Raw genomic sequence first — 25495 nt, 5'->3', positions numbered from 1 at the left:
TACTCAATTTATTTCAAATTCATATCACATTTACAATAATCACATTAACAATCTTCTAATAAAGTCCAGATAAAATCCTAGAGCTATTTTCCTAAATTGAAAAATAGTTTTCCTCAATAGACATACCTTCTGTTATTTAAATAAAATTTAAAATCCACATGAATAGAAGTGGATCAATTTGCCAAGGTTTATCATCAGAGAAATGCACTGTGCACCTTGCTTGCTGAAAAGCAAGTAAGCAGACTGAGCATCCTTGCATATTAATCTTTTCTATTTGCTAAGTGACACAATTTGTGAGAGTATTTCAAATAGAATAAGCTGTCACATTCCTTTACACAATGAACATTTACCAAATGATTTTGGCAGTTATACCTTTAAAAGGAGACTCAAGCAATGGGGCAGGTTTCTGTGCCAGAAATATTTTTTTGGCATATTTGCTTAGAGCTCCACTCTTCTCATTCGGAACAATAAGCTGCCTAATAAATCTTGTACGGTCTCTGATGTCGTAGCTTTGATCATACTTGCCGAGATTTAATACATACTGGGTAAGCAATTTTGTCTGTGGAAAAAAACAGGACAAGAACAGAATACAAGTTATTTATGATTATTGATAACTCTGGATAAACATATTTAAAGAGGTAATAAAAATGAATGGTTATGTCAAACAAATGTTGCTCCACAGGGAATATGCATTTCTAAAGCTGCAAATGGAATTCTGCAGCCAAAGCACATGTCCTCTTCTGTATTGGGGAGGTGAATGCTGAGTACTGAGAAGCAGCCATGTGCTAGATTATTAAACTGCTGAAGTGGAAAGAAAGGCATCATTAAAAAAATAATCATATATGGCAAACCCGCTGAAGGGTCTACGTGAGGATAATGAATGTGGAAATACAACTAAAAACATGGCACTCAAAACTTAATCAGAAAAATATGCAGGACATCAAAACATCAGAGGGTATTAGGGGGCTGGCAAACTGCTTCTGCTGAGGTGTGTTTTATGAAGAGATACTGTCCCTGGCATAAGCAGTGTCTGCACTCTGACTGCACTCAGTTACTTTATCCTGAATTATGACCCATTAAAGCAGACACATGAATCACTGAACTGGATTACTGCAAATTATTTGCAGTGCATTTAGCTGTTACTTTTTCATAAAAGCAAGCTGCTGATGCCCTCTAAAAACCAGGATAAAAGACTTCTTCCATTTTTTTTCTTGAAGCTTAAAGCCTTCAGTAATATCAGTCATTTATTTATTTATGTAAGAGAGCAGCTTATACTATCACAGGTTTTTACAGCATAATAACAGCTTCCTAATTTGATGTTTGAGAATATTAGCATGTCTTAAATAATTTTAATAATTCAGATAATTTTTAAGCTAAGAAAATAATATAAGAAAGGAAGGAGACATAGAAAATAGAAATAATGTAGTGTAACCAGAACAACAGTGTTAAATATACTGGAATCCACTAGACACATTTGAAACATGTACACCACTTCCTTTATATACAACCAAACAGGAAAAAGAGCAGAAATTATATACCATCCTACAGAAGTAAATTTTGGTACTTCAGCTCAGAACAGATGCATAACACAGGGTTAAAAATGTATCATCATGAGAGATTTATCAAAGAGAGATATTTATAGAGGTATTTATGAGAGATTTATACAAAGAAACAACCTTGCATATATATGTTGTTTATCATGCTATTGCTACGACAATAACACATTTTCAATCATGTGAGCAGAAAAATATGTCCAAAGAATCAGTCAATTTTTGTATAAGCCATTTGCTAAAAAGAAGTTCAGATTAATAATTTCCAACTCGAAGATGCAAGTTGATGTTTTTTTTTCTGGAGATATAAAAATGCTTTTTCAGAATAATGATTAACTCCTGTAAGTGAGAGACACTGTAAACAGAAAATTATTCTAATTTAAACCCCATTAGTGCAACATATGCAAGCATTTAAAAAATAACCTATGGTACCAAACATTGGAAGAAATTAGTCATTATACATTAGAATAATATAACAGCATAATTTAAAAAAACTGTCAATGAAATATTTTTTGTTTCTTTTTTCTCTCCTATATCCAAGAATGGCTCTGTGAAAAGGTTTTTTTTTTTTTCCTTGAGGTACTGTCTTAGTTCTGGGAAAGGCAAAACTTTACCATATGTATTTCACAGTTTATTGGCAGCTAATTCTGTATGAGGGTATAAAATTTTAAACAACTGCATCAGACTGAGCCTACATAATCTGCACTCATGCAGGACTTACGCTGTTCAATCTAAATGGAATTGGAAGGGAGGGTTCCCAGGTAGCATGCATTAAACTAAATGAGGGATACCTCCTGCAGCCTTTGCCATCACTTCTCCACTGTAAAACAAGACAAGACTCCTTGCTGTCATGGCAGGAAACTCAGGAGAATGGATCATAAAACACAATGAACCTGTGATTTGCTATAGGGATGGGAAAAGTTGAAGGCCTTGTCACAGTGGGCATTTTTTCAGTGAGTGTTGATGGAATTTCATAAAGACAAATTAGATAAAGAGTTGATCCTGAAAGACTGCATTTCCTTTAATGGGATAATTTTCTCTGTGATCCTCTCCCTTTTCCTCCTTCCTGTTTTGTCCCCTAAAATATCATTTTCATATTGTTCAATACAGATAAATGCACAACAACTTATATGTAAGAATGTTGTCTGTCTGCAAGAAGTCTCTTCAGAATTATCATATAGACTATAATTTTCATGGAAACTGCAAGGAAACATAATTTTAAAAATTTTTCTTATGGTAAAGCAATCAAACAAGCAGAAGACCTTTTCTACATGGAAGTAGCTGATAGAAACAATTATTTTGAATTAAAAACAAAAAATAAACTAACAAATGCTTCAATGTTTTTCCAACAAACAAGTTTTTAAAAGAAGGTGAAAATCATTTCAGCAAGCACAATGATTTGGTGAAACATACAGATTCTACATACCATGACTACTTCATAGAATAGTGACAAATTATTCTGATCTGTGATTTAATACACTTACTATCACATGTCAATATTTCCTGATATCTGGACATGAACATTATATAGGCTGAATAGAATTTCTTTTACCCTCATACTGCTAGAACCTATTATTATTTTTGTACACTTTGTTTTGCCAATAAGTGTTATTAGCTTTAGTTATTTCTAGAATTCAATTATCCTCCAGCAACATTTCTGGAATTTTCTAGTGACAATAGCTCTATTTAAGTATTTAATGCCTATCCTATATTAGCAGTAATTAATTTTTTGGTAGATCCCCACTTGAAAATTTTATGACCAGGTTTTACAACAGATGAGGCTCTACAATGAGAGAGAAACAGTTATCTATCCACTCCTAGATATCATTAGTTTTCAGAAATTTGATTCTTTTAGACACACAAGATAAGGCTATTGTGCTAAACCACGACTGACATATCTATTTACACCCTACAGCTTCTTGGGACTTTTTCTGGTGGGAGTCCTACTACTTTAGACAACAGAAACCTCTTTATTCTTTCTGCTACATGCAAGAAATATCCTAGGCAACTATATAACATATTTCTCTTATATGAGCTATCTAACACATATTCTAGCACATTTCTCTTATATGAGCTACCTAGCTCAAGGTTTTATGACCCTAAGTGTTGAAAAATGAAAGTTTACCCAAAAATACAGACAAGCAGAGGGACACCTGTTTTTATTACATACCTATCCAGATATAACTGAACCTGAAAGTTCCTTAAATTGTAAGGAAGCTTTTGAACGTTCATGTGCTGATCTCAGGATTTAAATTATACTTTAAATTTTTGTAAGAAATGTTTTTAAAAATAATTCCTGTGAATGTGTTCACTGTTTCACCATATACTTCAGGAAACTACAAGCAAATAAAATAATATATTTAGACAAAACAAGTAAAAGAAGCAAGTGTTATTTACTCTAGAACTTTATGCTTTTTCCCAAACAAGACTTAACAGATGAGTTCAATCTGCCTTTCCCTCACCTGGTATGAAAGAGCTCTCTTCTTCTACTTGGTCAGCATTTACTGTCTCTTTGCCATTCTACCACAACTTTTCAATAATGTGAAATTTTATCTTTGAGGTTTTCACAACTCCATTAACTTTGGATGAAACTGATGAATTATTCATAAAATTACTATGTCATAGGATATGATATGGAGACAGAAAACATGGGACTGAAGAGAGGTGGACAGACTGACAACTGGGCAATCAAGTCTACAAGATTTGACATAAAATTAAAAAAATGCAACTGAAAAATGGCTGGACTTTTTAGGAAGTTAAGTAATTCCAGGAAGTAATTTTACTACTGAGTTGAGAAGCGTTACTCCTGGAAATAATAATGTAGGTATAGGAAGAGTGTTGCTAGCCTCTAATGGGAGACCCATGGTAATCTAGTCTGAAAGGAACTTTGAATCAAGCCAAGTCACCAAATATACACTGTCAGAAATTTTATGTGAATACCTTGACCACTTGAGATAATAACTTATTTTTCCACAACTAAAACTACAAGAGAAAAACACCCTTTGATGAAATTCATCATTTAGTAGGCATCTCAGAGACAGCTGCTTCTGCTTAATCATCATTACCATATTTGAATAAAGGGTTATGCAGCACTTACAATGATGACTTAAAATGTATTAAGATGTGGAATAGGAAAAAATGCATCACAGCAATCATCACCTCCTTTTATGCAATGGATTTTTGACCAAATATGGTGTGGAAGAATTTATGTGCAAAATTACAAAAAACTATATGGAAAATTATACAATATAATGGGCTAAAAGAAGGCAATTTAGATAGTAAACCAAATTTTTTTCTTATCTTAGTCAACATTTTCTTTAAGATGAGCACTACTAGCGAGAAGTCACCTTTTATTACTGCCTCATTTTAGATTGTGTAAGCAAAGTAGTCACTTCTATCTGAATGCAGACAGCAAGAGAGTTCATCTCCCACATGCCCTGCAAAATAAAGCCTAAGACAGACCACATCTGTTGTTGCATATAACTATCAAGGAATAAGAAGACATCACAGTTGCAGAGGTGCAAGATCCTGTCCTGTGCAAACTGTTTTAAAACAAAGAGGTCTAGCAGCCCAGGAAAGTATATATATCAGACAATGTATTTCTTCTACATTTGGAAAAAAAATTTTGATTTTACATACTTTTACAGCAATAACTGGATTTCCAATGAAAAATTAGTGTGAAAATGGTACACTTCATAGTCAGTGATAGGTCTCACAGTGCTGTCACTTAGAAGAGTGAGGCACCTAGACCTTTCATAGTCATTGTTTCCAGCTTTTTGGAGATCTAGGTTCTTGTATTTGTGTTATCTGACATTTTTAGATTATTTTTACTACTGGAGGTACTAGAACTCACCCAGTCCCCAGGATAAAAGGAAACAGGAAAAACTAAATCAAACCAACCAACCAACTAAATAAAACAAAGAGAAACCGGTTGCTATTTTAAAAACAAGCACTGTTGGAAAGACAAAACAAGGCCTATTACTGGTATCTCCTTTTCGATATCCTGAACAAAAAAGTGAGCAGCTTCTTGTTCAAAATGACAGCATTTTCTTCAGAGTTCTGATTTTGGTTTGGGAAGACATTGGATCACATTAGCAAAATCTCCTACCTGGTATTACTAACACAATTTACAGATGTTCTTTATTTATGTGAAGTAATAATTCACAATTTCCTAAAGACAGACACAAAAAAGAGTTTATCTCATCACTACATTCACATTTATGATCCAGCACACTCTTAAACACTCTTAGTCTGTTATATTTCTTGAACATTTTTCTTCAGCTTTTCTTTATAGAATAATATAGACTAAGTCTGGTTACTTACATAGTAGAAATCATTACTGATCTATACAGATGGTACAAAACCTGTCATGACTCTAAATACATACAATACTGAGTTTAGGCTTACCTGCTTTGAATTTGTTAAGTAGAGTTTTGCACCCAAATTTAAGATCTGCAACTTTACAAGGTCATCTTCATTCGTGAAGCTCTTGGCTGTCTTCCTCAGAACATCAGGTGCGATCTTTGGAACCCGTTCACAGTACTCGCCAATGAGCCACAGGATGCTGGCTCTGGCTACTGGAACCTGAGAAAACATTGAGCACACTAAGTCAACAGAGTCACAAAGACTAAGTGCATACCTGTTTCTTTGTTCAATAACAAGTTAAACAAAATAGTATTTAAAGATAATTGCCACACAAGTTATGCAGTGTCAAATTAAATACAGCCACTGTGGAAGACTGAATATTCATACAAATGTAAGGTACTGATTCTGACCCAAAACTCATGCCTTACATGCATGATACAGAAGCACACAGAGGTGACATCTTGATGTTCACAGTACAAGCTGGTGAGATCTGGGAACACAGTCCAAGCTTTCATGATGTGGTTGTGAATCCCTGCCACCAGGTTATGGTAAACACCATGTGTAAACAAAACAGAGCTTTTTTTTTTTACTATATTAATAAAGAAATGGTTTCCAATAATACAGCCTTCTCAAATCCTGCCTATCTAGTTTAGAAGCATAAGGATTTCTTTATTTCTAGCTTTCCTTCATTTTTATTCAGAATTTTATGACAATAGGATTTGTCTTTTTCCAACCATCCAAGACCAGTTGAAATCAGAATACTGGTGAGACAGAAGTTCAAAACTGTAATTCACAATTTCTGAATGGGATCTACCACCTTAACTGAAACACTTTGACCAAAAAGTTCACACAGGCCTTACCATTTTGGAGCTGCTTAACATTACCACTGAAATAACTGGCAGTAGCAGCTTTTAGATGAACTCCGAGTTTATGATGATGAGTTAAGAAGCACAGCATTGCCAAGAACAGAGGGAAGGTGAAATGGAAAGCATAGAAGGGAACAGCTCATGCTCCATGCAGTTGAGATAGAAGCAGTTAAGATTTAAATGAAATAATATACCCATACTCTTGTAAAAGGTGAGCTAGCCTACAGTACCTGGTGGTCAAGTTAGAAATTGCATCTGTGTTACATACATCCCTTAAAAACATTTTTCTCCTTCCTTGAGTGGAAGGAAGAAAGAATGCAATGAGAAAGTTCCAAAGCATGTCTTGTATAGTGTCTACAGACTGTGGTGCTCTAACATTCTCTACAGACTCTTGTTCAACAAATGTTGAAATGTCATGGGAAAAGAAAAACTCTTCTAGTCTATCAAAAACTGTCAGTAATTCAGAAAAAAGAAGAGTTTCCACAGCAATTTCACTTGATTTTATTGCATTTTCTGAAAGGATCAGAAAAACTCATACTAACATTATTCAATAGTCCTAATACTACACAATGATCTTTATTAATAAGCTTACACTAATGGCAAGGTGGGTTTTGCCTTGGGTAATATTCACAGGATATAAATGCTTTAGAAATGCAGCATTGTGGTTCTCAAAGTATTAATTCTTAGTAACTTTTATAATTGCTTTTCCAGCATCTCTGTTACTAATATATGAATATCTATTTCTCAGAATTACAATGGGAACATAATATTAAGTATCTTACTTAGTAATCTCGTAACATTTGAAAGTAGTACTTATGAAAGTATATTCTAAAAGGGTAAAATGGCCTACTAAGCCTACTAAAGAATTTTACAAGAATGTTCACAAGAATTTATAATAATTAAATGTGCTCCAAAAGGTTAGGAAACAACTCTGAATAAAGTCAACTTGACAATATTTGCCTCTGTACTTGACATGGTTGCAAATATATATGCCAGCGAAAATATAAACAGAATATAGAGTCCAACAACAACAACACAATGTCCTGTAAAAGCTAAAGGCCAATTCTGATTATAGGGAAGAAATTTAAGATAGAGGTAACATAAAATGTTGAGAGTGGTATAACATAGATTTAACATATATAGATATATGTAAATACAGATCAAGATACAGATGAATTCTTTAATGTGAGTGGACAAAAAACTAAATAGTCTTAGAATTCACAGTATAAGACAGATGAACAAGCTACTGAAGAACTGCTATGGATAAAAACTTTAAACGCAGTCAGAGTATGTTCATCTGCAAATGGTAAGACTGATGCCATTACTGTACACTGATCTCAAAAGGGAAAGAGGTTATTTCTAATGTTCCAAAGGTTACACTGCATTAAGACCTCACACCCAATCTATTATTTTAAATTGGGCTAAAGAATAGTAATTGAGTGGTACATTAGATTTTCCAGTATTGGAGCAGTTCAAGTTGCCTACTGTACAGATAGATACCTCTAAATAAGAATATATAGGCAACTTCAGATTTCAGTTATGCTAGATTTATTTTTCTAAAATATTTCATTACAGACTTGTTAAAGTACTAAAATTCTACAAGAGATCACCAAGTACCATAGTTTGGGCAGCAGCCTATCAGAAACATTCTTTTTCATATTGTTGTCTTTTTAGAAAGCAAACATAGCTCACAGTGCAGACCAATTTCAGTAATAGCATTAATAATGACATGCAAGTATCATTCTTGTATTTTTCCTAGTCACGCCCACGACTACACTTTAAAACCACAATGAAATATATTTAAATATATTTAAATAGTGTGCATTAAGTAGAGTGTTTTACTCTTCAAATCTTTTTCCTAGTTTGTAAAATAAAATTATTAGAGTAATAAACTAGTTTTACAATGCTAAATAATTAGATTAAACAAAGCCTCATTTGAAAAACAGTGACAATGGAAGACAGAAATTACTTGTGAGAATCTGCCTTTTAACCACATGGTTAGCTTACTATGTAAATACTGCATATATATTAAACACAATTTTGTGCCACAAGAATCAATACCAATTAGAGACTTTTTGAATCAAACCCTGAGCAGAAGCCATTTTAATGAAAAGTCTATGTTGAACTGATGAACCCAATGTTTCTGTGTCACTGGATTCATTTAAGGTCAAAATCACACAATATTTTCAGCCTTCTTTTTCCCTGTTTTAGTCTTCCAGCTCACAACCATGTAATATCAAGTGCATGATCCTACAGCTGTTGTTTCCAGGGCACTCAAAACAGCAAACAAGAAATGAAGTCCCTTCTAGACGTTCACTGCCTTTTCCAGTATAGCTTAAGTAGGGACCTTGAATTGACAAAAAATGCAGGAAATAATACTTTCATTATTCAGCCCTGCTCTGCATTATCCTCAAAGGCAAACAGGATTGTAAATTACTTTGCTAGATGTTTTATTCCATATGGCCTGAGCAAGTGGTTAAGTGCACTTTTTAAGCCTTTAGTACCAGGAGGCAGTTTCTATTGCCATTTCAACCCATTACCTGTCTCAAGGAAAATAAATAAATGGCTACAAAAGAAAAACAAAAAACCAGACACACACTCCCCTCAAACCAAGACCCTGGTTACTTACAACAATTAGAGAAAGACACCATAAAGACTTTACAGATTGCTCTAAGCAGCACAATTGAAAAACTACTGAAAAGTAGTTCAGCTCTCAATATAGTTACACAAAACACAAGAGTAAAGTACAACTTAAAATCACCAGCTCTGGTTATTCACATCTGTCACAAAATGAGAGACATTCAAATTGCAAATGAGGTGTAATTTTCTGCGTCCTGGAGAAAATCTGCATAGCTAGCTTTTTTTTTAAATTTTACTTGGAATCAGAAATGGAAAGAGGGATAAAGTTGATTCAAAATGTCAGACTGACAGCCAGAAGAATAGGAGCAAAAGAGAAATATTCATTTTTTGTTTTCAAATGGTAGACCTTCAAGACTCCTTTGTTTTTTGAACCTCTACATATAAAATTCCATTAAACAAGAATTTTTACTGGTGATTGCACCTCTTATACAAATTTTTTAAAAGTTGTGTTTTATTCAAGCAGAATATTTAGTTCAAGTTCAGAGTCTCTGGACACAATGTCCCAGAGGCCACATATTCCTCTCAAATTCTAAAAAACCACATAGATATCAGAGTCAGTAAAAAAAATTGTCAAATTATGTGAATTCAATACTACTACTACTACTACTACTAATAATAATAATAATAACTAATACAAAAGTTTAAAAAACATTAAAGTAAGAAGGTAAAAAAATGTGGCTAGAATCTGAAGTTTGCAGAACTGAAATACATACAAAGATATGGATGTTATAGTTTGTGATACCTTCCCAACGTTGCAAGAAAGGAGAACTAATTTAAAGAAAGCAAGCTGCCTGTTCTGTGAAGCCATATTAGAAACAGAACTATGAGCAGTATTTATGTAAGACTAGGAAGTTATCTGTGGATGAATGGACAGAGCAGTGTTAAAAACTTCAAGTCCACTACTCTTGTAATAAGAATCCCAATCCAAACGAGTAAATAATAACACCTAATTGTGTCCGTAAGTGACTTGATTTTCCTCACATATTAAGCTCTTAAAAATTACACATCACTATCTTAATTTTGCTCTACATTTGGAATGCCTTATCCACTCAAGAATATTCCTCCACATCTCTAGATCAGAAAACCCTTCAGACTTGTTTCATATTCTTGCTCATATTCTAGAAGGAACTAGGAATAAGTCTGTAATGAAAAACAGGATTGTAAGAATTCATCAGCTACGAAAAGAAAAAAAACCTGCTTTACTATTATTGTAAGACAAAAGACACGCTGGAAGCCAAGATTCCCATCACCCAGACAGCAGTCCTTACTGGATACAATGTACCATAATTAATTTTTCTAAAAAACGAAAGGCAGAAACAAATTTGGAGACTACTGGCCTTAGAACATCAAGAAGAGGATGCAAAAACATATTCTACACATACTGATAGACTCTCAAGGTATTTCTAAGGAGAAATACATCTTGGAATCATGACCGTTTTCAGAGGGTTGTAGAGTTGTTAAGTCAGTGTTCTGCAGAGGTCAAAAGGCAGGCAAAACCAAGAAAGTGAGATAAAAAGCAGTAAAAAACAAGCAGTATCACTCTGTCATTGCATAAGAATTCTCCAGCAGATCTGACTACTGGGTACACTTCTGGTCACCCTACTTTAAAACCCACACATCAGGAAAAGGCAAAGAGAAGAGGGAATAGTTGATCAGAAACACGGAGGAGGAGAAATGGAATTTTAAGATTAGTAAGCATGATGATGTGGACAGTAAGCAGAAGCTTCCAGTAACTGGATGAGAAAACATACTGGAGGTGCACCACAATGAATTTCTCTTATCTTTAAAACCCTTTCCTTAAAGCATCAGATTTTGTTGCTGCTGGAGATGAAACTCCTAAAATCTTTTGCATTTATTCTTATTTAAATGGCTCCTTCCCATAAGTATATTTTTTAAACTTCTGTCACTCTAAAAGCTGTGAACACAAAACTAGTTAAGCCTACCTCAGAGTGCCTACCTAACACAAATGAGCACTACTCCAATCTCTGGCTCAAAGCTTAGCAAGTTAATAAATTGCAAAGCATGACGTTATTAACACATGGACAGCTAAATGGAAATGTTTTTATGATTTAAAAAAATTGAACTTTAAAGAGATTCAATTATTGTCTTGTTTAATGTCTTCTGGACACCATGTACTTCTCCTTTACAGCTTTTGAAAGATGTGAGGAAAGGAGCTGGAACACAGCTAGATCAAGCTGTACTATGCACAGGTCTAAGTACTCAGCAAGTATCACACACAAAATAGATCTCATAGATCTTTTCCTGGGCAGAGCTGGGATAAAGGTTTAAGGTACAAATGAAAACACACAAAAGTAAAGGGACAAAAAGAACCACTACTTTCAGATATGGAAGAAATAATCAAAGAACAAACTGAAACAGACCCAGTCTTTATCATAAATTAGAGTCAGTGATCTACAAGAGATTTTCTAAGTGACCTTCCTAATACTTCTTATAGTTGGTCTTACTATTTTTTTGTATATGGTCTTAATATTTAGCTTCTTCTTCTTATGTTTTTATTTCTTTTACAAGGCAAAATTGTTATTTTCTAAATATTCTATATCCCACCCCTTTCTAAATGGCTTCTGTGGGTGAAGTAGATGAGAACAAAACCAAGTAAATTTCAGTAAAGTAAATGACCTGAAAAAAAATATTGCTGTGAAAGACTTTCAGACACCTCAGCATTGCCAATCACAATGGCAGGCTAGCACAAGTAAAATTTATAACAATATCAGGGAGAAAAAATCAGGCACAAACTCAAAAATCTATTCCACTATTCCCTCCTCAGCTCTCTCTGTCCATTCCAAAACTGGTAGCTGCTGAAGAAGGTCTCTTGGCTCACCAATGCATCCCCCTAAAATGCAGTCCCTCTTGAAAGAAAGAGTGGTTCAGTCTATGGTAAACAAGCAGAGTCCAGCCAAAAGCCACTCCATCATCTCCCCCCAACCTTCTTCTCTGAACATCTGAGGTCCCAGGCTGTCTCTCTTTCCTTCAAATTGAGGAGGAGTAATATTTCATAAAGCCTTCATTTCACAGGAAAGGGTTAAAATTCCCGGACTCCCCGGACGGCTGAAATCTCAGCCCAGGACTCTGTCTCCAGTCTCCCACGCTGGGCATCTTCCCCTGCCTTCTCCTTCTCCTCCGCCGGCAAACTCCCAGGTGCCTGCAGGTTCTCTATCTCTTTTCCCTCTAGCTTAGGGAAGGGGGAACAAAAACATCCCAGATGTTCTCCACCCTTCATCCGCAGGAGCTGGCCCAGCTCGGTTCCGATCCTTCACTCCCGGCCTACCTCCACAGGCCGCATGGCTCCCCTCCCCCACCCAGCCCGGGCTGGGGGGGGAGGTCCGTCCCATGCGGTGACCGGAACCAAAGAAGGACGAGTCCTCCTGGGAATTCCGCTTTTAACCCCTCTGTGTTCTCAGAGGCGTGTCCACCTTCAATTGGTCACCCCAAGTGTCAGTATCCAAACCTGACCCCTGACTGGATTGACCTCTTCCTTCCAAAAAAAAATTCTCTTCCCGTGCCAAACTATGACAACATCTCAAATTAACAGCCCCAGTAATTAAATACTCATTCTGAAATGTATACACTTATCATTTACAGAAGTAAGGAGTTGAGGGTTTAGACTAGATGATCTTTACAGCTTCCTCCCAACCCAAATCATTCTGTGAAGGAATACATTCATTTTCAGACATAGTAGGGGCAGTCAGAAAAATGATACAGCATTCAAATTATAAATATGAACGTCTTCAAAATGTATTCTTTAATTCAAAGTCTTGAGCATACCAAGAAAGGTATGTATATTGACGTTATCATTTAAAATGCCATAGAAAGACATAAAACAATCACCTTGGAGAACCTATAGCTGCCATGACTGTAATTCTTGACCACCACTTTTTTGTTCTTGAATAAAAGCCAGAATTCAGAATCAGATTTTGATTTTTACTTTATTTCAGTGACTGCTCTATCCCACAGACTGCTCTCCTACCACTTAACATTTTCTGATATTCAGTATTACCTCATATTGGAAATCCTGAGAACATTAAAGTAGTTCAAGTACAGCATGTCTTCTCCCCATTGCCATTATTTGCCTTAAAAAAGGATTTTCTTTTCCACAAAACTTATATAATTGAAAGTATTAATTATAAAAAATAGCTACAAAACTCTTGTAAGTTTTAAACAGAATATTTAGAAAAATAACTATTATCTCTTATAGAACATGTGGAAATAATATGCCAAACTCATTTGGTAAAGTGGCAGAACATTGTTTTTGAGATTGTAATATCCCATCAGAATATTGCACAAATTTTCTTAAAATATAGGCAATTATAATACATGAGGTATTACTTACTTTGATATTTAATTAGCAACAGTATCTTATTTTGATATGAGCAATTCAGAATTTATTTTCTTTATATCAGTTACAAACTGATGATCAGCTCTTAGCAGCCAAAGAGTTATTTTATTTTTCAGTAAGCATGAACCAAGAATACCATCTGTCTTTTTCTTTTAATACTCCAAACTTTGCTGAATTCAGCTATGGAGAAATGAAGGTTCACTAATTTAGAAATTGCTCCATTATCAAAAAATATGTAATTTTGTGAAAATCAACAGTTAAATATGTAATTTTATGAAATTAAACAGTTCTCAACAGAAAAATAATTGTTGACAGATCAAATTCTGACATCTTCGATTTAGGATATAATAGATAGCTACTGGATGTCATACCTATACTCTAATATAGGACAGATCACTAAAAGTTTTATCAATTACTGGGCCTGTGAGGAGAATTTGGGAACTAAGTATTTGCATACCTAAAGGTCAATTAAGTCTAAAGACAGATAATAGGGAATAATTCAAATTCTAATGTTAAATGCCACAGAATCTCAAATACCCAGAAGATAAAAATGCAACTTCAAGGCACTGCAACACACTCACAGTAGCATGTCTGATACCATGAGAAGGTCATATAATTTGGGGAAAATGGTTTAAAATAAAACTTTCAAACTCCAAATCACAAACACAACTGGCTAATAATCCTTAAGTTAACTGATTATTTTCATTTCAATTTACTCACCCCACATTCTAAACCTCCTATTCATCTGGGAGTAACAGTACTAGCAATACCCAGCATTTCCAGGGATCTCTTTAAAAATGGCTTCCCAGAATTAAGGCACAAATTTGAGCCATCTGAAAGCTTCTACTTCTTTTCCATTAAGATAATGAAAAATATATTTTATGTCAAAAAGAAAAAAAAAATTTGAATTTCTCTAATATACCTACTTCCATTTACAGCACAAATTAGAAGGAGATAAAAATCTCACTATTAGTTGATAAGACAAATAAGAGTGTGTGAACAAATACTCACCGTAATGTTATCTAAGAGCTTGGCCATATGTTTAATAATTTCACCATGGTGTGCTGGCTGGGTTTGCAGTAGTTTCTTAATGACAACAACACTTTCAGCAACTACGATTTCTGTTTTAGACAAAACAAATTATTAATTTTAAAAGCATTTATGCAAAAGAAAAAGCCATAAATAATTGATTGTAAAAGATGTAAAAGCCTTCCAAATACACTTAGCAGAGCTAATTATATTAATTTGGTAAGAAATAGGTAAACCGTCCTACTAAGTAATATTAAGTTCAGCTTTCTGAATCATGTTACAACTCACAAAAAGAGGACACAAACATTCTAAATGTAAAAATACCAACCTGGTATATATTGTATGAAACTGCTTTTTAGTGAAGCTGAAATTCAGATTTTTCGTATAAAATTGAGGAACAGTGTAAAAACAAATCTGATTTTCATTAAAATTATGCATATTCAAAAGTAATTTGTAGTCTGCAATGAGAATAAAAATGCTTGAATTAAAAGTAACACCTCATTCGTACGCTAGAGAAATATCTAAACAACTCCTTTGCATTTTTTCTAAATGCAAAGAATGTTTCTGCATCTAAACAGTTTCTCTCAGGTCTGTAACCTAATCTCTAGTACATTCAAATGAAGCATCTAAATAGCAAGCTGTTTAAAGATTCATGCCAAAGTCATGCACTGGAGTGCTTAACTACTGCAACAAGTAACATTCACAGACTGATCGACTTGTATGAAATGTACAATTTTTGAAGCTGAGAAGACCACACATGAGCAGAGATAAGCTTCCATGCAAGAGTAAACTCATGTATGGAAAGATGAAGAAGCCTAACTACCATTTGTTAAACAGAGTTATTAATGCATTTCTCTCTGAGTTAATCTGACACATGCATCCTTCATTCAGCAATCAAGCATGCTCAAGGTTCAGTACAACAATATGGGGCACACATGTCTAAATTTTGGGAAGTTGTGGGTTTCCTTGTTGTTTTGGGATTTTTGAGAAAGCAAACTTCTTTATGGAGAAAGGCTTTTGAAGAGCTCTGAGCATATCATTATATCATATGCCTCTGAAATGCTTAGATTTTTGCTTGTAGCTTTTTGTGTCATCTTTTATTTGATATGACATCTGTCATTTTTCTAGACTAACTTCTTGAAACAAGGTTAACATCTCAAGGTCCTGCACAATCCTACAGATCAATTTAATTTACACTGTATTTTGCCAGATATTAAAATAGGAAGCCAATTCTTGAAACTTGAAAATTACAAACTGGAATATTTATAGTGGGGAACATTGGAATGGCAACTTTCATCATTCAGCATTTTGTGATACACTGAACAGTTAAGAAAAATAAAACTGAACTCAAAAAAATGAGTGCACATGAAGTCATTATTAAAACCACTTGCTGACAATGTAAAACTGACTGTGGTAATATCAACTGCAGCAGATGAGATGTCACCATAGGAACTACTTTAATGCTATCTGTGGGAGCAAATTTAAAGAAAATAAACAAGATTGTAAACAATTTGTTAATTACAATTCTAAACAATTGTAGACTAGTATGGTTATTTTCAAAAGTCTAAATACTGGAAAAAAATACAAACAAAATCAAAATGCATTTGCATCAGAATGAGGACTGGCATAGTCATACTCTTTGAGGCTTACTTTGTGCACACAAAGGATATCAAAAATGAACAGAAATAAAAGAGAAACAGTTCTGTTCAAAACCATAATGAACTCCAGCAAAATAGTAGAAGAGAAGACAAAACAAGCATTCTGAATGTGCAGTAAGAAAATTTTAAAATGTAACTCCTACTAGAATGATCAAAGAGGAAGTCCATACAAGGCAATGATAAATGAACACAACAATTTTGAAACAGTCTAAATAATATCTAAAGGGTTATAAAAAGTAAATTAAATTCTTACAATGAAGTCTGAAAACCACAGAAGATCTGATCAGGAATGCATTTATCAATAAAGAAGACTACACGGGGTACCAGCAGTTTCAGTTATTTTAGTTTCTTCTAAAAATTTTGAAGCAATGTGGAATTTACTAAGCTGGACAATCTCTGAAGACCCTTAAGCCTGACAACTTCTGAAAAACTTAAAATATACTCAGTCATACGTTATTCCAGTTTGTCAAATAATGATGTATGCAAAAAAATTAACAACGCAGCAGACAGTAAGCTTTAGAACTTCTTAAAGACTTCTTCCATAATTGAGAATTTGGCTGCATTATAACAGAAACTCAAAAAATCATCTCAGCGTGGAGTGTATTACCAGAGAACATTCAAAAAGTGAATTCTGAAATACAACATTTGAAACCATTAATGTTGCATCAAATTTTCTTTCACATATAACCCACTGTTGCAGCAACTAAAACATTCAAGTGAAGACTAATTTATCCACAGTCTATAGTTTGTATAACCACTTTTTCTAAAAGCAGCAAAACTGGATCAGCTGGTTTTGGACAGGATGCCATTTTGGTGGGTGTTCCTTCCCCAAAACTATTCAAGCTCAGGTTAGATGGAATTCTGAGCCACTTGGTCTGTGCAATGTGTCCCTGCCCATAGCAGGGAGGTTGGACTACATGAAATTTAAAGGTCACTTCTAACCCAAACCATTCTGTTATTAGGGTTACTAACAATGCTGTTAGGGTTAAAAACAAACTAATCACTACAGCTAATTATCCAGACAGACCTAACTTTCTGCTTCTCAGAACTAGCCAAAGTTTAAGCTTTTACCCTGTTAACTTTTCCATCCTTATAACATCAAAAACGAATCTCAGAAACCCTATTAATACATATAAACTGGATGCTACAAGTTGCTTTTCTTTATGCCATTCTAACAGTAATTAGAAGAGATATGTACTAGTTACCAGATGTATTAACAGTTCCAGTAATTTTATTACTTGCAATTTCATATAGATTTGCAGGGCAAAAAATGTTTTAGCTATACATTCTACAACCATGCTAGCATTCAACCTTCAACTTCCAACAGAAAATGGAAGTCACCCATCTAAGAAAAACCTGCAGGATTTCTAGTATATGCAGTACAGTCAGACAAGAGACTTCCTGTAATCCCTATGTAATTCCTAAAATGTGTCTCTAACATCTGAAATTACTTTTATGTCACAGTGGGACAGTCAGTTTAAACTATCAATACAATTGCTTAAAGGAAATGCATCAGTCAAATGCCAAATGTCACAGTAGAGAAAGAAAACAACTTTTCTTTTTGTCCTTCCTTCAGCAGATGAGGAAGGAAAAGAATTCTCAGCCCTCAATATGGCCTTACAAAAACAGTCTCTTGAGAGTCAGTCAAGTTTAGCTTGTGATAATCATTCATTAAGGTGTCTCACCACTGAAATTTCTAGAATCTGTTGCATTTCTGTAGTTCAAATGTTATCCAGTTTTTTCCCCACATACCACAGTTTTCCTGAGCAAGAAAATTCTGACTTTAGGTCACTTCTAAGCATGCAAAGAAAATTTCAAGAGCAGTTATTGATATCCTTGTTTCCGAAACAATGTTCTGCCTCTTATCACCCAAGTTGCAGAATGATTAGCTGTAAAGCTCTTGTGTCAGATATACCCAAGATATCCTGAGTGTTGGGTTGTATCTACAATTATAAGCACATAGAATCAGAAGGCACTTTTCCCACAAGCTTGTACTTCAGGATACTGTTATGGTTTGGTAAAATTAGTATGAGCATCTCTCTTCTGCACTCAAGTGAATTCTTCATAATAACAAAATAGTACTGAGAAAGCACAGCTGACTCTGCTGTCACAGACCTCAGAACCTCCTGGACCTACCAGCTTGTGCTTCATGCTACACAAAGCAGCAGGACTACTTCCAGGCTTCAAATGACCACGAAAGAAGCAGCAGAGCAAACAGATTGCTTGCATACTTTAACAGTTAAGGATGGGGGAAAGCAAGATTAACCAAGACTCTTAAAGCTATTCTCATTCACTATGCTAAATCTCTTTTTTATTACCTTACCATACCAAAACTCTTACGTTCAGTAAGCTGTGACTATCAGTAATTTCCTGCCACCTGGGGAAAGGTACCATGTAAATTATGCCATTCTATTCATTCCTTGAAAGAAGGAATGAAGACACTGCAGCTATGGTAAAGCAATTTGCCAGCTGCCAGCTTTAGAAGATCCTCAATATATCCTTTGCAGTCTTTTAGAACAGTAAGCACAAGAAGATAATTTTATTTGCTAGACAACTACTTAGAAACAGACATGAAACTGATCTTGTTGAGACAGACCTTTGTATACATGCACATGCATATATGTGTGTATATAAATATATACATATATATATTGAATCACTCTGAAGAAAATATTAAAGTGATAATCTATGATAAAAGGAAAAAACCTTTTTCCTCTTATCTTGATTCCTTTTTAGCAAAATAAAAATAAAGCAAGAAAACAGACTGTTAAGTAACAAAATCTGTATTCTGAAGTGACAGTTTTATTATTTAATTTAAAACAGAAGACATATGGAAATTTGTACATGCTGAAGGAAGCCTACTCAGAGGAAGGTTGCTAGAAGAATCAGGCAAAATCAAGAGCAACCTTTGAAGCTTGCATTTTTACTATGGTTGTTGCTGAAAATAATACAAAAAGGTGCACTGTGCAGACATGGGTTTATAACACAATATGGGAAGATATTTTAAATGCAGCTGATAATCAGAAAGGCCTAAACAGAAATAAGATCTACAGCACTAAGAAATGAAAGTCACATATATTAAAAATACCAAGATATACACTGAGGCCACTCAAGAATTTCTGGTACAAGATGAGGTGGTTGAGAATGACATCTCAGTTCATAAAACAAATAAGAGAAAGCTCTGTGTGCAGTAGTGGCTCACTGGCCAAGTATGTGTTGCCAAAATGACATCTCTAATAAAGGCCTTCTCAGGATTACCACGAAAAATATGTCCAGGAGATATACAGAGGCATTAATACTGCTTTTCAAAGCCAAGAGCACTAGTACATCACTAGTTCTTTGAACTATTTGAACTACTCCAGGACACTCCCCAATTATGCTTTTGCTCCTTCCTGACATTATTTATTAACATATATTACTGACTTCTTATGAAATAAGACTCTGCCATATTCATTGGTAACTAGTAAGAAATACAATATTATTAAGTATTGACTTACTGTGCTGCTATACCTTCTCTGATTTTATCTGCTCCTTGTTGTGTTCCCTAATGATTTGAAACTTCGTTTCACTGCCCAAAAATAACAGAAGGCTAGAGTACAAAACCAAATTTGCGGCCATTTGTCCTATAAGTATTTAATATGTGTTTTCATTTAGGTATTGATGCACTACAAAAAAAAATTCCAAGCTTTCAGCACCCTCTACAGGCTAACTGCTTTGATGCACTTTAACTTGTAAATAACTATTGCTACCTAAGATAATCAAAACAGAATACTTTAATAATCACAGCATTTTAAGAAAAAGTAGGTAAACATGTAATTGAGGAACACGACAAATTAATTTTTCTGTCAGAAGAGAAAGTAACTATTCGGTGAATATCAGAGCCTTTGGAAATTCAGGATTTTTATCCAGCTGTCAGCCAAATTCTTAAGAAGTCAACTCTCACTTCTTGACGTGACCTGAAGATCTGTGTGGTTCTCTCTAAGAAAATGTTTCATGCTATCAGCTATCCAGAAAACAAAGAGAACTTTAGCTTACCATCCCTGTTGGACAGCAAACAGACAAGGCCATTAAGGCACGTGTCAGTCACTTCGGTGATGTTAGTTGCACATCTGCCTATAGCCTGAATCGTAGCTGCAGCAAACTGCTTGTCTTGGCTTTTCACGTAAGTCTAAAGAAACAGGACTTTTGTTAGTCAATATATAACTCTTGTCAGACAAAGACTTACCATATGATTCTCATGAGGCAAACATACTGTATAATAAATTAAGCTTAGCTACAATACACATTTTATACACAATAAATTAAGCTTAGCTACAATTTTTCACCTCATTGTCACTTGTAGAAGACATTTTCTTGCAAGCTTTGGTCACCCACGGCCATGCAAACCTCTGATTTCAAGAAAGCTTGGGGCAGGGGGCAGTTACCCAAAAACAGCCATTAGTTTGTGTGCAAGGCTGGAGGAGTTGATGAGCTCTCTCTTCAGAGAGGTTTCAGTTCATTTATCTAGGAGCATCTGCGAAACTATGAATAACCTACCTGCCTGAGAACCAGTACCTTTCACAGAAATCCAGCCAGACAACTGAAGCAATGCAAATAGATGTCACAAGCAAAGAAGAAAGAAAGGACAGACACTATTTCACAACATAGGCAGAAGATCTTGCTGGTACATAAAGATATTGGAGAAAATTAACACAATTTAATCAAATTACTTATGGAAATGAGGTTTGGCAAAAAATGCTAATGGCCACATACTGCTAAAATTAAGACCCTGTCACATAGTGACTTATAGTGTCAGTCAACTTGCTGGAATTTGTGTTTAAGAATATGGGGATGATTGAGTTTTTCTCATCACTTTTTCTTTTTTTTTTTTTTTTTGGTAGCTGGAAGGAGAGTGAGAAACAAAATATTTGGATTCCTTTCTATATATAAATAGCTCCTTTATCCGTTACAGTATGAGATGCTTTAATTTCCATATTTGGAACATTTCATCCTTGAAAATACTTAAACTTGAAAAATATAAGCCTTGGAGAAACATCCGACAACAGAAAAAGAGACCATAAGTACAAAAAACCACTCTTTTGCACAAACCTGAAATTCTCGAAGCAGAGTTGATATGTTGGCTTCATTTGCTAAATTTGTCATGATTTCAAGCTGCAAGAAAAAAACCCAGTATATTGTCAAAAGTTAAAATATTACAAACAGTAGCACTTGTACACTATACTTTTATTGTATAAAAAATATATATTAAAAATATCACTCAGAATTCAACAGAGTATACCAGATATCAATACAAACTGGTACCACTCAGAATGTGCTCAGAAGGCATATTTTTCTTGCAAGTACTAGCAAAGTTTACAAAGCAGGACTCTGGGGTTCAGTGATGTACTTTTTTATGAGCCCGAGATTTAGTGTTTCATTGAATATCAATTGGGCTTGAAATACTTCTGTCAGTTTACCAATGTTATACAACAGGCCTTAGCATATAAGAACCACACAACCGTGTAAGAAGAAATAACGGAAGTCACAACTACATCATGGGAGAAATAAATTGCCCATTATATTCAGATGAACTGTAATAAAAGACCTTTAAACTCAGGAATGAAACATTTGCATCTATGAGATTCCTCAGATCTCATTCAACAACAAAAACATCAGACCCTGGAAGCCCTCCTCTTTGTTCCTGGTGAACAAAAGGATGATATACAATACTTGGCATGTATTGTTAGGATGCGATGCTTCCAGGCTGTTTCAACTTTGAAGTAAACTGAAAACACAACCCTGTCCCCCAAAGAAAAGTCAAGCCTCGGAAATATGTTGGTATTTTTTAACTTCAAGACATCCAGAAAAGTATACTCTAATGATACAGTCGACCTGTACTTCAAAACAATTTCTTAAGACATATTACAAAAGGCTCTTAAAGATATGTATCTAGAACTGCATAGAAAGAAAGAGGATAAATGAAAAACAGAAACATGCAAGAGAAAAGGAGATTATTTTACAGTATAGGGTGGCTATCAATGAAACATCACAAATATCTTCACTGGCCTTTTTCACATATGAACTGGGAAAGTAAGAAGACAGGTGACAATGTTTTCAACTGATGCTACAGTTTTCACGCATAGGAAGACAAAGGCTGACTACGAAAAGCTGTGTAAGAGTTCCAAATAGTAGAAGGCTAATTAATAAATCAGGAAAAAAAAATCAACACACTGTCTGCAAAGTAATGCTCGTAATAGGGAAAAAACCTTAACTGTTCAGAAAACTATAGACTCTGAGATGATAACAACTAATTATAACTGAGTATTTGTGATTAAAATAGGTTACTGTGAAAATACAAGCTCAATGCTAACCAGTGATCAAAAAAGCAAACTTGATGTTTGAAAATAATAATAAAAAAAAAAAAAACAGAAATCCATAAGCACAGGAGATAAAATCAAGGGTGCTCCTACATATAAATTACATCCATGGGTCTCACCATTCTATTTTGAAATAGGTAGGCTTGAACTACAGAAGTAGAAGAGGGAGAAAACCACAAGGTTTTTTTACTTATGTAGAAGTTTAGGGTCTTCTAAATTTTTCAGCCATCATGAAACAAATGAAACAATGAAAGAAAAAAACCACAATTTCTACTTCTCCACCTCTTCTCCAATATATTATCAATTAATATGGGAATTTAAATACATCAACTTTCTATTATTTTTTTTCGACTGACTATTCTTGGATAACAGTAAGGCAGTCACAATATTCCTTAAAACATAGAGAATATCTTTTTGCTTCCAACAGCCTCAAATTTATTTAAGTCTTACTGTTGGTATACAATACAAATATGTATTTATTTTGTATGTAAACATGATAGTTTTGGTATAGGCATCTTGTACTACACCACTCTTGCACATATAATGTAAGTGCAATATGCATGTAAAACAAAGATAAGGAAAAAATATTGTTTCTTTCAGAAAACTACCTTCCACGCCTAAACATAAGTGCCTATGACAATCTAAATCTAAACAAGAGAAAAGGCACATAATAGTAGACACTTTTTTAGCCATTGTTTTGTCAAGGATTTCACATTTGTTAAAGAATTACTACAGAGAAAGCAACATGACAACAGCTGGAAACATGCATTGAGATGTGGCCTTGAGGAAAGCCTAAAGTACTTCTGTCAAATGCTGACTTCAAAGAAAATTTGGAACTCAAACATTGCCCCATTTTGTACAGAGGAACAGATTTAAACTCTTTTTAAGTTAGCAGTATTAAAGACTCTTTTCTTCCCATGAAATAGTCAAACTCTCAATGGTAGAATACCTGGTAGAAAAAAAATTATGATGCTTTCTATCACTGAAGGGTCCTAAAAGCTCTGGTGGAAAATACAGCCATTCTTCAACCTGCAACACAGTAACAGAATCTTTCACACAGCTTGACAAGCCTGAAGGCCCCTTGTGGACTTAACTAAAGGCCTCCATACTTCTCAGTGAGATAAAGAAACTGTATAGAGTGACCTGTGTTGTATCAGTGAAAAACATTTTACCTTTCTGTTGCAAATTGCTTTCGTCCAGCAGTATATAGAAAAATTTGCCTTTAATAAACTCACCTTGAGTGTTTTGATCATAGTTGGATCAGTTGATCTAACATAGAAACTCTTCAGATAAGGTTCAAACATACCCTGAAAATCAGAATATATTTAAGTAACTCTCCAGTGTTTTGTATACAGTGTGATTTAAAAAATTCTAAATAGGGTATACCTTTCTTTGTATTGACATAGTGGCAATATTTTGCAGGACAATATACTGCACCTCTCTAGAATGTGAAAAGAAAAATAAGAGTTATTCCAAAAAATTACTGATACACAGAATAATTCAACACGGCAAAAAAAGTCAAATCCTATTTGAACATCAAGTTAGTTACCCATTTGTTTTGGCATAAACATAGAAGGCAAAGCTTATTGCCAACTGCCAGCTTCATCATTTGATTCACAGGAAGAGAGATGCATGATGAAACCAGGCTCTCATTTTTTAAAACACCAATACACAAAAATACTTACTTGAAACCAGTGCAATGGTGCCTTTTGTAGGTCATGGGTATTTGTTCAAACCAGAATTACATTTACCATTTTAATATAATGGAAATAGCTTAAAAAAGCCTTACATTTCATACACCTTCTTAAAATAAGTATTTCAGGATGACATAGCTGAGAACAAAAATACACAAGCTTTATCTGCAGACTTGAAATAACTGCATTAATTAGAAGAACAGTTAATCCTTGCACAATTAGCAAGAAATGCTATGACATTTTTCTCTTAAGAATTTTTCTAAAAATCCAGGATCTCCCGTGACTCAAGTGTATTCACTGACAGACATATACATCTATAAAAAAACTAATAAATACTTTTACATAATAGACTTTGCAAGAGATAGACAATAATGTAATACAAAAACATTACACATGTTTGGAGAAGGCATTCTCATCATTAATATATGAGTTTAAAAGCCTTGACATAAGTGAGCAAAAAGAAATCTGGATACTAGTCTGAAGCTTTTAAAGCACAGACTTTGTGTCACCAATTGCTTAAAAACTAAGTAATAACTTACACACAATATTTCTGAACCCTGAGTGCTCAAATCCCTGCATGCTACAAATCTCACCCTGACAGAGAAATCATCATACCCATTATCTCCTCTTACTCAAAACTGTCTAATAGCCCTAAGGTAATTACAGATGTTGCTTACAAAGAAAAGTGATAATAGAGAAGTACTTAAGATCTTTTAAACCAATTTTATGCAATTCTTACATACGTGCATGGCAAGAGTCAGCTACACATGATGAAGCAAGACTGGAAATTGCTATGAGATGCCCTTCTGGGCACTCTCACCCTAACTAGATTATAGCTTAGTTGACATTAATTTGAAGGCCACAGGCAAATAACTTCAAGGGCAAACAGCAACAGCTTATTTTGAAGTGGTTCTAAAAGCAGAAGTGTTTCATCCAGAATGGTAACAGAAAACAGAAAAGACAGAAAAATCAGAAGACTAGTG

At 34.5% G+C, this 25495-nt stretch overlaps 1 protein-coding gene across 8 annotated transcripts in view; it reads right to left on the bottom strand.

Annotated features, from left to right (window-relative positions):
* The window catches only part of AP3B1 (adaptor related protein complex 3 subunit beta 1), a 155358-nt gene that overhangs the window by 70806 nt on the left and 59057 nt on the right, over positions 1-25495 (bottom strand). For all 8 annotated transcript variants that reach the window (XR_003957143.4, XM_030258591.4, XM_072922672.1 and 5 more), the window contains 7 exons: positions 24205-24259; positions 24054-24125; positions 21551-21613; positions 20498-20630; positions 14787-14896; positions 5958-6134; positions 373-559 (listed from right to left, as the gene is read on the bottom strand). Coding sequence is in view for 7 of the 8 variants with exons in the window: in XM_030258591.4 (XP_030114451.1) it covers positions 373-559; positions 5958-6134; positions 14787-14896; positions 20498-20630; positions 21551-21613; positions 24054-24125; positions 24205-24259 (797 nt within the window). In the remaining variant the exon portion in view is untranslated. The remainder of the gene's footprint in view (positions 1-372; positions 560-5957; positions 6135-14786; positions 14897-20497; positions 20631-21550; positions 21614-24053; positions 24126-24204; positions 24260-25495) is intronic.

Source organism: Taeniopygia guttata, chromosome Z (assembly GCF_048771995.1).
Source record: "Taeniopygia guttata chromosome Z, bTaeGut7.mat, whole genome shotgun sequence".
Lineage (NCBI taxonomy): Eukaryota > Metazoa > Chordata > Aves > Passeriformes > Estrildidae > Taeniopygia > Taeniopygia guttata.
This window is presented reverse-complemented; position numbering and strand designations above follow the sequence as displayed.